This window comes from Salmo trutta, chromosome 3 (genome assembly GCF_901001165.1).
Source record: "Salmo trutta chromosome 3, fSalTru1.1, whole genome shotgun sequence".
Taxonomy (NCBI): domain Eukaryota; kingdom Metazoa; phylum Chordata; class Actinopteri; order Salmoniformes; family Salmonidae; genus Salmo; species Salmo trutta.
The window spans coordinates 34,889,933-34,902,578 of NC_042959.1; the positions used below are offsets into that span (position 1 = coordinate 34,889,933).

At 42.3% G+C, this 12,646-nt stretch overlaps 1 protein-coding gene across 1 annotated transcript; it reads right to left on the reverse strand.

The window, feature by feature from the left end:
• Positions 1 to 9: 9 nt before the first annotated feature.
• Positions 10 to 11,179, reverse strand: tmco6 (transmembrane and coiled-coil domains 6). Its single transcript, XM_029732725.1, has 13 exons — positions 10,949 to 11,179; positions 10,462 to 10,565; positions 10,220 to 10,335; positions 5,376 to 5,562; positions 5,151 to 5,255; positions 4,921 to 5,012; positions 4,665 to 4,781; positions 4,272 to 4,386; positions 3,890 to 4,070; positions 1,624 to 1,724; positions 1,187 to 1,354; positions 841 to 966; positions 10 to 227 (listed from the first exon to the last, which is right to left on the reverse strand). The coding sequence occupies exons 1-13, from the start codon at positions 11,037 to 11,039 to the stop codon at positions 204 to 206; spliced, it is 1,527 nt and encodes a 508-aa protein (XP_029588585.1). The 5' UTR covers positions 11,040 to 11,179; the 3' UTR covers positions 10 to 203.
• Positions 11,180 to 12,646: the final 1,467 nt, after the last annotated feature.

The window sequence follows — 12,646 nt, forward strand, 5'->3', positions numbered from 1 at the left end:
GACATCACATTCTGTTGGTATAATTTGGCATTTTATTAAAGCAGTGTAAAAATAACACCCTATTGATATCCAGCACATATTTACATTTGAGCATCTTCACACAACTTAATAAAAACTTGAAATGTACTAGTAGGTTTTCTGAGTAGACCTGTTTAAAACATTTTGAAGTCTTGGTTTTGTGGCACTCCCGTTCTGTAGGCTCCTCACGGGGATGCAGAGGTATCCACCTTTAACAACAAAACAAAGCATTAATAAATGTCTGTACCTTAAAACTCATACACTGAGTATACAAATCATTAAGGACACCTGCTCTTTCATGACATAGAATGACCAGGTGAAAGCTATGATCCCTTATTGATGTCAGTTGTTAAATCCACTTCAATCAGTGTAGATGAAGTGGAGGAGACAGTTAAAACATATTTTAAGCCTTGAGACAATTGAGACATGGATTGTGTATGTGTGCCTTTCAGAGGGTGAATGGGTAAGACAAAATACTTAAGTGCCTTTGAACGGGGTATGGTAGTAGGTACCAGGCAAACCGGTTTGTGTCAAGAACTGCAAGAACTGGGTTTTTCATGATCAACAGTTTCCCATGTGTGTCAAGAATGGTCCACCACCCAAAGGACATTCAGCCAAACTGACACAACTGTGGGAACCATTGTAGTCAACATGTGCCAGTAACACCTTGTAGAGTCTATGCCCTGACAAACTGAGGTTGTTCTGAGGGCAAGGGAGGGATGCAATTTCAATTTTAGGAAGCTGTCCTTAATGTTTTCTACACTCAGTGTATATGTATACCCAGGTACACACACCCGGCCTGCGTGAGGGCAGAGTCCTCACCGTGCAGTGTGGGGGCAGGTGATGTTCCAGCAGGTGTGTTGCTCTGAGGCGGATAGTCTCCTGGTTGCTATACTGGATGGCTTCCAGCACGGGGAGCCCACTCTGCCTCACAAACTCCTCTGCAAGCTGAGAAGAAGCACTGCTTCATCAACGTCATCGTCTAGCCGCCTGTGCTAGTTTGTTTCTGCCAGATATGACATTTACAGCCCCTTTCTCCATACATTAGACAGCAGATAAACAACGCAAGACTGCACATTAAACAGTGTTTATGGCTAACAACAAACTATGACATCTGCATGGCAGGCAGCCATCTTTAGTTTGGCGGGGTGTTGGGAGCCTTCCCTACCTGTGGGTCACTGGCCATCAGCTGGCCCAGCACCTCCAGACTGAAGGTCACCACCTCGGGGTCGGCCATCTTGAGTGTGGCACAGAGAGCAGGCAGCAGGCCAGCTTGAGCCAGGTGGAGACAGTATTCTCTCCCCTGATGGGCAATGTTACCCAGAACCCTTAGCACCTGGTGGGGTGAGGAGGGAGAAAGATTTTAATTCAATCGAAATGTCACATCCTTTCCCAGACCCGAGTGAAACGGCTGATGTCTGTAGTGTATGGCTCAGTGGATTGGAACAGTGGATGGAGAAGCATAATGCTGCCCACATCAACGTTGAACGGGCCAAATAATACTGGAAAAAATGTGTATTAACAGTAAGTTGTAAGTCACCTTCCAGGGAAGTGATGGCTTGACAACAATGTTACTACTATGAACAGAAGCGTCAGTGCACTGACCATGATGTTAATGCCGTGGGAGAAGGGCAGGAGCTGGATCAGAGCAGGAACCAGATTCAGATAGAACAGGGCAGAACAGAACACACTGGAGTCTGCAGCAGCTGATGGGGGGACGAGAGGAAAGATATTCATGACCGGTTATCAGCTGAACAAGTATTCAGACCCTACATAAGTATTCAGACCCTTGACTATGAGACTCGAAATTGAGCTCAGGTGCATAATTTTGCCATTCATCATCCTTGAGATGTTTCTACAACTTGATTGGAGTCCACCTGAGGTAAATTCAATTGATTGGGCATGATTTGGAAAGGCACACCTGTCTATATAAAAGGTCCCACATTTGATAGTGCATGTCAGAGCAAAAACCAAGCCATGAGGTCGAAGGAATTGTTCGTAGAGCTCAGAGACAGGATTGTGTCGAGGCACAGATCTGGGGAAGGGTACCCAAAATGTTTTGCAGCACTGACGGTACCAAGAACACAGTGGCCTCCATCATTCTTTAATGTAAGAAGTTTAAGAAGAGTCTTGGTGGTTCCAGAGCTGGCCGCCCGGCCAAACGGGGGAGAAGGGCCTTTGTCAGGGAGGTGACCAAGAACACGATGGTCACTCTGACAGAGCTCCAGAGTTCCTCTGTGGTGATGGGAAAACCTTCCAGAAGGATAACCATCTCTACAGCACTCCACCAATCAGGCATTTATGGTAGAGTGGCCAGACGGAAGCCACTCCTCAGTAAAAAGACACGACAGCCCACTTGGAGTTTGCCAAAAGGCACCTAAAGGACTCTCAGACCACTAGAAACAAGATTCTCTGGTCTGAATGCCAAGCGTTACGTCTGGAGGAAACATGGCACCATCCCTACGGTGAAACATGGTGGTGGCAGCATCATGCTGTGGGGATGTTTTTCAGCGGCAGGGACTGGAAGACTAGTCAGGATCGAGGGAAAGATGAACGGAGCAAAGTACAGAGAGTTCCTTGATGAAAACCTGCTCAGGACCTCAAACTAGGGCGAAGGTTCACCTTCCAACAGGACAACAACCCTAAGCACACAGCCAAGACAACGCAGGAGTGGATTCTGGACAAGTCTCTGAATGTCTTTGAGTGGCCCAGCCAGAGCCCGATCGAACATCTCTGGAGAGACCTGAAAATAGCTGTGCAGCGACGCTCCCCATCCAACCTGACAGAGCTTGAGAAGATCTGCAGTGAAGAATGGGATAAACTCCACAAATACAGGTGAGCCACACTTGTAACGTAATACCCAAGACGACTCGAGGCTGTAATTGCCAAAGGTCCTTCAACAAAGTACTGAGTAAAAAGTCTGAATACTTATGTAAATGTGATTTCAGTTCATTTTTATTTTGTTACATTTTCAAACATTTCTAAAAAAAACCTTATGGGGTATTGTGTGTAGATTGATGAGGGGGAAAAAACGATTTAATCAACTTTAGAATAAGACGTAAAAAAAACCGTCAAGGGGTCTGAATACTTCCCGAATACAATGTACCTAGATGTAGTAGGCTAATGTTAACTAGCTGGCTAATTGTTGCCCATGAAAGGAAGTTAGGCTAGCGAGCAAGCATTTTAGCCAGGTAGCCTAAGACAACAACTAAAAGTGTGTACTGTATGACAATATCATAGACTGTTTCAGCAACATGAAAGAGAGGAGGATGGCATTGGCGTAGGGTGAGTCAACATGTTTTTTCTACTTACGCAGACAGAGACATCAGTGCCGTGGACCGCCACATGACATTTATCTTACGTTGATTGGACTAAAATCTTTTTGGAATTTATTCTTCCACTGTGTCTTCCTATTGTCTCGGCCTTAGGCCTATATATCACGATGTCAAGGCATATGAACTAACAGGTTATAGAGCAAACAATACAATTATCACCAACACATTGTAATATGGCTTTTTTATTTTTTATTCTGGCTTGCATCCCCAGTGATTTTACCCACACACCGCTACTGCCCTGACTATGTGACCAGACCAGGAAAAACCTGACCAGTTACAGTAATGCTGTAACTTTCCCTGGCCAGGTCAAATAATAAATGTGTCCCGTCAAAGGACTTACTTAAATCATGTTTGAATGAGTTGACATTTATGATATGTATATAACACAAGCATTCAATATGGCCGAGCTCCAGAGTGTGAAGGGAGTGACGTAATACCGCTGCTGAAAATATGATCACTTTATATGACAAGCCGTTATCTATACAGATTTATAACACAAAACAGATATACGAGTCAATTCCCTCTCTCTCGCTCACCTGTGAGGTTGTTGAGGACCCAGACGCTCTCTCTGGCCAGGGCTGGGTGGGTCTGGAGGAAGGCCTGAGGAAAAGCACACAGAGCAGCCAGGAGACGGCTATCGTTTAGCTGGGGCTGCAGGGCCCCCAGGGGCCCAGATAACAGCAGGTTCCCCACGCAGCGCAGCAGGGGCCAGATCAACTGGAGAGGAGAGAGCGAGAAAGGAGGGCGGGGATGTAGATGACAGGAGCCTAGGTTATCTACATTGCCATTCATCTCATCAAATTGCTTCCTTGCGTTCTGGTACAGCTGGTGTCCATCAGCCACGCAGTTACAACACATGTACTTGCATTGTTTGGAGGAGTAACTTTGAAAAAGAGTTTGGATTCAGCGACTACTCACCAGCTCCATTCCCTCCTCTATACTTCCTTTAGCAACAGCACCACCAAGTGTCACCAAGAGGGAGGTGCAATGTAGAAGAGTACCTTGGGCCACCAGTGCCCCATTGTCCACGTTGCTTTAGACAAGAGAGCAACAAACAGACAAAAGAATCACACAGTGCCACCACATTGTATCCAGTATAACAGTACCATATCCATGGCAACCACAAACAGACACAGTAGCTGGTCCTCCTGGGTGACACCCAGGTTAAGGTGATATAGTGTGCATCCCAAATTCCCTACAAAGTGCCCTACTTTTGACCAGGGCCATAGGGCTCTGGTCAAAAGTAGTGCACTACATAGGGAATAGGGTGGCATTTGGGATGAACCCTGATTCTAAGGTGAAGTGTCTGACCTGCAGGCCAGGTAGTGCAGGCACCAGGCACACTCAATGACTGGTCCCAGGCCAAACTGAGGGTCAGGGGTCAACACTGAGAGGAGGTGAGGGATCAAACCAGACCCCAAGACTGCCCTGCAGACAAACGGACAGGATAGCATAGCCCTGACTTCAAAGGGATCTCTCAACGGCATCTCTGAATGGTGTCTGATGAAGTTTCCATAGTACAGTATAATATTCTCTCAGTTTAGCTACAACCATGATGTTAATTTACGGGATGATTCTCCCTGTGGCGTAGTTCGCTGAGATGAGCTGGGAGAGGGTGAAACCCACTGCTTCAACCACTGCCAGGTTAGTCCTGTGGATCTACACACACACACACACACACACACACACACACACACACACACACACACACACACACACAAAACGATTAGAGTGTGTTATAAAGGAGACGATGGCAGGTTGGTCGATTGACACACAGTACAGAGGTTTGCAGCTGACCTGGATGCAGCTGTTCAAAGCAGGTATGATGCCCTGAGCTAGAAGCATATCTCCCACATTCTCGCTGTCTGGACACATGTTACCCAGGGTGTAGAGACACAGCTCCTGTAAAGAAACACACCCGCACAACCCATACAAAAGTGAGAAAATACATATAGTGTAATACTTGACTAGGCTGTTTGATAAGGCTGTTGTAAGGTACTGTGTATGAGCTGTGGGACTGACTGTGAACTTGGGGCTCTGTCCAGAGAGGAAGGTGATCAGGTAGGGTGTGGCCTGTCGGAGCCTCAACGAGTCCACCTCGCTGTGGGGGGAGTGGGACAGCTCGTGGAGACAGCGGGCAGCCTCCAGACGACACTGAGGGTTGGGGCCACAGAGGTTAGTCACCAGGATCGCAATACTGTTCGGCTGCCTGAGCACAGATGGGAAGGACAGACAGAGATGAGAAATTAAAAGCTTATACTGATATATACACATATATACAGTCCCTTCTAAAAAAAACTATTGGATTCCTTCACTATTTATTGTGTTACAACGTGGGATTCAAATGAATTTCATTGTCATGTTTTTGTCAACAATCTACACAAAATACTCTGTCAAATCGGAAGAAAAATAATATATTTTTTAAGATAAAAAAAAGTATAACTAAAATATGGTTGTTGCAAAAGTATTCTGCCCCTTTGTTTAGGCAAGCCTAAATTGGTTCAGTGGTAGAATGTGGCTTAACAAATCACATAAGTTACATAGACTCAATCTGTGTGAAATATTAGTGGTTGACATGATTTTTGAATGACTAACACTTCCTCTTTCCCCCCATACATACAACATCTATAAAGTCCCTCAGTCAAGTATTGAATTTCAAGCACAGATTCAACTACAAAGACCAGAGAGTATTTGGAAAGCCTCATAAAGAACGGCAGTGATCGGTAGATGGGTAACATAAACAAATCAGACGTTGAATATCTCTTTAAGTGTGGCCAAGTTAACAACACCTAGACACATCAAAGATGCAGTCTTCCTTCTGAACCGAGCTGCAGTACAAAAATGAAACTGCTCAGGGATGTCACCACGAGGCCATTAGTGATTTTAAAAGTTCAATGGCTGTGATGGGAGAAAACTGAGGATAGATCAACAATAATTACCTAAATGAGAGTGAAAAGAAGAATACAAATATACAGAATAAAAATACTCCAAAACATACGTTTGGGGCAACTCTAACACAACACATCACTGAGTAACTGCCTCCTTATTTTCAAGCATGGTGGTGACTGCGTCATGGTATGGGTATGCTTGACATGGACAAAAATGTTTCAGGATAAAAAGAAAACGGGATGGAGCTAAGCACAGGCAAAATCCTAGAGGAAAACCTGCTACAGTCCGCTTTACACCAGCGACTGGGAGAGGAATTCACCTTTCAGCAGGACAATAATTTACAACTGGAGTTGTTTACCAGGAAGACAGTGAATGACCCTGAGTGGCCAAATTACAGTTTTGCTTGAAAATGTATGGCAAGACTTGAAAATTGCTGTCTAGCCATGATCCCCCAAAATCTTGACAGAGCTTGAAAAATTTTAAAAAGAACAACGGACAAATATTGCACAATCCAGGTGTGCAAAGCCCTTATAGACTTACCCAAGAAGACTCTTCGGTATAATCGATGCCAAAGGTGTTTCTAACATGGGGGTCTTCCCTGTGGCTCAGTTGGTAGAGCATGGTGTTTGCAGGGTTGTGGGTTCAATTCCCACACGGGGCCAGTACGAATTTTTTATTTTTTTTTTTATAAAAAAAATGTATGAAATGAACTGTATGCATTCACTACTGTAAGTCGCTCTGGATAAGAGCGTCTGCTAAATGACTAAAATGTAAATGTATGTATTGATCCAGGGAGCTGAATACTTATGCAACGACTATATTTTAGTTCCAGGGCTGCCAACTTTTGAAGAAAGCTTGGAGATTTGCTATGTGAATTTCATTGCCCCCTAGCACAACCCCTAGAGGTGGAACATTTGTACTGTTTTAAAGCCAATTTCCTGCAATTCGACGTACAGTATTTTGACATGGCTTAGGCCCATGACCAGGGTGGATTTTTTTTATTCATAAAAACCACAGGTCAGGTGTATTCAGGATGCTTTGAACATTAAATGAACACTCAAAATTGGACGACTTTGAAATGTAATGTTTTTTAAGTGGTTTGACACTTTATTCAGACTAAATAAATTAGATCGGGAGACAGGCAAATGCTAGAAACAGTGGAAAGGTTGGAAGCAGGGATTGATCCCTGTTTTCAGTGTTACCACTACACCAAGGCTCTGCACAGAAAATAGTCGTGGTTGATGGCAGCGGTTAACCAAATCGTAGATTGCAGTCTCCTTGTCCATACTGTAGACTGCTTTCAAGGTAAGGACAGAAACATTTTGGATTTTATAATTTGGGTGATCTCTCTCTTTAAAATAGGGCGGGAGGAAAATACTGCTTGCTCTCCAGGAGGGTTGGCCACCCCTGATTTATGTTTCCCAAGTGCTGGGTGTTTGAAAATGTTCTTCTTATAAGACTTCATTTCTCAACATCACCGAACCTTCAAGAAAATCAAATGAATATCAATATTCAGGTGGTTTATACCGACTAGTTGAAGATCCTTGTCATGATCTTACTCTACAGAGACAAAATATGATGCGTTTATGACTTGCCTAGCATGTGCACAATACTAAAATGTCAAATTATTTAAGATTCCTGGAGCACTTAATATCCAATGCTTATTTGTATGACTTATTCAAAACTGTCCTTGAATGGCTGTAAAAATACAAAGCCTCATAATTAATTTTCAAAAGACAAAAGGTATGCATATGAGGTAGAAAATGTGATTACACTGGCAAAATTGGGAAGAAGTGGATTAATAAACTAAGCGTGGGGAATAACAGTAGTGTTCTTTCTGACAAGCACAATAATTACCCTAATAATCTCCTGAAGACAAGATGACTGTAGTGGCTTCCTTTCCTCTTTACCATAGCCACTGCCCAAGCCTGAAGCGGGGTTGTTTGGTACGCATACAGTCCACACTCAAGGTTTCCAAACGGCCAAACATTCCAATGAGATCCAGGGATATGGTGCAACAAAAATGTTTATTCTTCTTGTATCGAACAAAAAAAAAAGATTACCCAATCAACTTAAAGCATAGATTACTTGATAGGTCATATTATGTATTTTCCATGTTTGTATGTCTGTATGGTCAAAAAACTATACCGCTCCCACGTCTAGCAAGGACCCCCCCCCCCCCCCCCCCCCCCGAAGGTCCAACTTCCTGCCTTTATCCTAACACACTTACCACAGTACAATGAATGGGCAAGAGGGGAGGAGAATAACTAAGTTACACTAACAACAAAGGAATACATCTCAATCAGGTAAATATAAATCATAAATGTACGTACCTAATATTTCATCATATACATTAATATTTAATATATTTACACAAATGTACATGGAGCTCTGTATGTTCTGTCTTTAATACAAATACGTCCAAATCGGCTCTAACAATGACAAATCTGCCCCTACACCCTAGCAAAATGATGTTTCTATTTATTGTCCCGCCTCTAGAATCAAACTTACACTTTTGGGTTCACAATCTTTTTGACAAAATTATTTTCATAGTTACAAATCAGGTCACCAAATTTCCCTGCTAAAACGTACTGTAGGTCTGTCTGCTGCCTATTCATTGTGACAGCCTAAATGCCAATCACCAAACGAGGGGGACTAATGCAGGTGTGAATTAAATCGACTTTAGTACATGCTGTCAAAAGGCTGCAATCTGCAATAGGGACGGGAGCAAAAGCAACCTAATTTTGTTGACAACACTGTACATAAAACAGCGCTACTCTTGTTACAGTTTTATAAACTCAGCGGAAAACGTTCTCTCTCCATTCAGCTCCACTCTAATCTTGAGGGGCGTTTCTTTAAAACATGCACCCGATCCCCTTGATCCCTTACACAATGTGACACGTTCACAGTGCTGTGGCAAGATAGGACAATGATACAGGTTCTGCTCGTGATGGTAAATTGCAGATGCTCCAATTTCAAAACGATTTGGGGCACAGTTGAAAAGTTAACTCGCTGACAATAAAATGGACGAAATATAAAAATAAAAGCAGTACTTCTCAATGCGTGAGATATAAGAGGTGTACCGTGAGAAGAAGGTCAAATGCGTGTCTCAAGGCCAATGCGTGAGAGTTGGCAGCCACATAGTTATTGTATTTTAATTCATCTTTAAAACCTCTTAAGGATAGGACCCTTTCGCCCCCAATTTTAGCCTAAAATGTCATACCCAAATCTAACTGCCTGTAGCTTAGGACCTGAAGCAAGGATATGCATATTCTTGATACCATTTGAAAGGAAACACTTTGAGGTTTGTGGAAATGTGAAATGAATGTAGGAGAATATAACATATTCGATCTGGTAAAAGACAATACAAAGAAAAAAACATGTGTTTTAAAAAAAAAATGTGTACCATCATCTTTGAAATGCAAGAGAAAGGCCATAATGTATTATTCCAGCCCAGGCGCAATTTAGATTTTGGCCACTAGATTGCAGCCATGTATGTGCAAAAGTTTTAAACTGATCCAATGACCCATTGAATTTCTGTTCAACATATTGTATCAAGACTGCCCAAATGTGCCTAATTGGGTTATTAATAACTTTTCATGTTCAAAATTGTGCACTCTCCTCAAACAATAGCGTGGTATTCTTTCACTGTAATAGCTACTTTAAATTGGACAGTACAGTTAGATTAACAAGCATTTAAGCTTTCTGCCAATATCAGATATGTCTATGTCCTGGGAAGTTTTCTTGTTACTTACAACCTTATGCTAATCGCATTAGCTCAGCCATCCCGAGGGGGACCCACCCTGTAGAGGTTTTAAAAATGTGACATTACGAAGTATTTTGTGTAGATTGTTGACCAAAAAATGTGTTAAATACATTTTAATCCCACTTTGTAACGCAATACAATGTGAAGAAATGTACACACACAGACAGAGAGACACACACAGACAGAGAGAGAGAGAACAAGACCTTCATACTTGATAAGGATGAGGTGGGCTGAGGGGCTGCGCAGGGCTTTCCTCAGCGCTCTTAGGTCAGCCTCTTTCTTCACCAAGTCCCTGCCGTGGCGAACCATCTTGAACAACTCTACCACCTAGATAGAGAAAGAAAACCAGAAAATAATTTCTGTTAATACTCAGTAGTACCCTTCAATTAACAGTTGATGTGCTTCTCTGCTGGGTTGCTGACTAGAATCTTCATCTGACAGTGGTTGTTATACCTGATCGCTGGCCAGTGTGTCCATGGTGCCATCCTCCTCCTCATCATCATTCAACAGGAGTCTCTTGCTGACCAGCTGGTTGTCCTTCCGGGCCCGTCTCAACTCTACAGTGAGAGACCCAGCAAATCAACATAGAGCAATGACAACAGTAACTGCACAGTGCTTATGTGGCATTTTGTACTGTAGTGTGGCATATGTAATAACTACAATGGAGCGGTTAGTTTGTCATGTTAACACGCAGCCCGCGCACGTAACATCACTACTTGGAGGCCAGGAGATTCCACCACCATGCACGATTTGTACGGCTCCATGTACTTTGAATAAATATTAAATAAGTTTAAGGAGAGCAAGTGTTTCTAAAGTGTTGTATTCATTTCACAATAAGATACAACAATGTTATAGAGAGAATATATTGACAGCGTAGCTGAATCACAGCTAGCAAGCTAACGTTAGTTGGATAACGTTAGCCAACATTCAGCTAGCTCACCTTTTTCATGTGCTCGTCTCTTGAACTTGAACTCCTCCAAGTCGCTGCCCTTACGTCCAGCCTTGTGGCGGACTGCGTTCAACCTCCACATTTCATCTATCGACCAAGTTATCCGTTTAATTAGTTAAATAGCTACGTTAATAGGCCATATGCGCTAGCATTTGATCTCGTCAGACAAGACTGTTGACATCATCTTCTTTGCCGGAAAATTGGATACATTAATGTTATTACACAATGTGCGCATTTCCACCTATCGGACAGGCGTGGCATGGTCCATCTTCAGGAAAGCTCCTTCTTCTATGAGTTTTATGGCGGACTACACCAAAAAAAGGTGTATTACCGCCACCAACTGGACGATTTGAAACACCCCCAAAAAAACAAATAAATAACTCCATACGTAATAATGAAACTAACTTCATCCACCCTAATACAACATAGTACATTGCCAAAACAAACTCCCACTTCTTCCTTCTTTTAGTTCTCCATATCACCCTTCTCTCATGCCCAGTGTACACTAGCATAAGTCGCCGATGCAGAGAGGGCGGGGACCATTGGGCGGTGCTAACGTGGATGGAAGCAAATGTAAGTGATGATAAAGTCATAACGAATCATGCAAAAAATGTACAGTTGAGAGGAATATGTTAGCTAATGTAGAGGTAAACGATTATGCATTATTTTTTTATCATAAAGTTAATTTACAAAAATTGCGACTTTGGGGGCAGCAGCATAGCTTAGTGGTTAGAGCGTCAGACTAGCAACCAAAAGGTTGCAAGATCGAATCCCCGAGCTGATAAGGTACAACTATGTCAATCTGCCCCTGAACAAGGCAGTTAACCCACTGTTCCTAGGCTGTCATTGAAAATAAGAATTTGTTCTTAACTGACTTGTCTCATTAAATAAAGGTCAAATATCAACAAGAAACATTGCATGCTAGCTTTATGGGTGTTGTGAGATGAAATTGTAATTCTGGTTGTTTTAGGGACTCCTGAAACAACCAGCAAACCAGGCTGTTGTCTTATGAAACAGTGGATATAAAGAATATAGCTAGCTGAAGCATTTACTGCAAAGCTTGCCTTTTTTTATTGCCATGAAATGCAGATAGATGAAATAACATAGCTGGCTAACTATTTTCTTGCTTATTGTGCAGTGGAGAATAAAAAATACCTGTATGCTTATGGATGTGTAGCTAGCTATTTAGCTGATCTGTGTATGGACCCTAAAACATTTGGTATACATATTAGTTCAGAACCTAGCTATAAATCTCAGCTATCATAGCCAGTTGTATCAACTTCAAAACAGTCTGAATGACATTAATGAAGCCTATGGATTGAGTAGAATATAATATAACTTTGTGCCAAGGATGCAAGTCGTATATACATATAGTTATTACCATGCATGAGATACCCACATTGTAGCCTGTACATGTAATATATTCACTGATCATGTACTCTACCTTTGCAAATAAAGGTGCAGTTCAGGTATAATGTCTTTGAGATTATTTTTCAGTCATATCCAATACCAGGAGTATCAAATTCCAGTATTTGAATGATGCTGTGTCTGCATGTATGTATTCCAATTATACACTTCAACAGTGTTTACACATTGTAACTACATTGTAACTATGCAATAGACTAGAAACATGATTTAACTAGTTAAAGGCTGATTTGTAATTCATATATACTGCTCCAAAAAATAAAG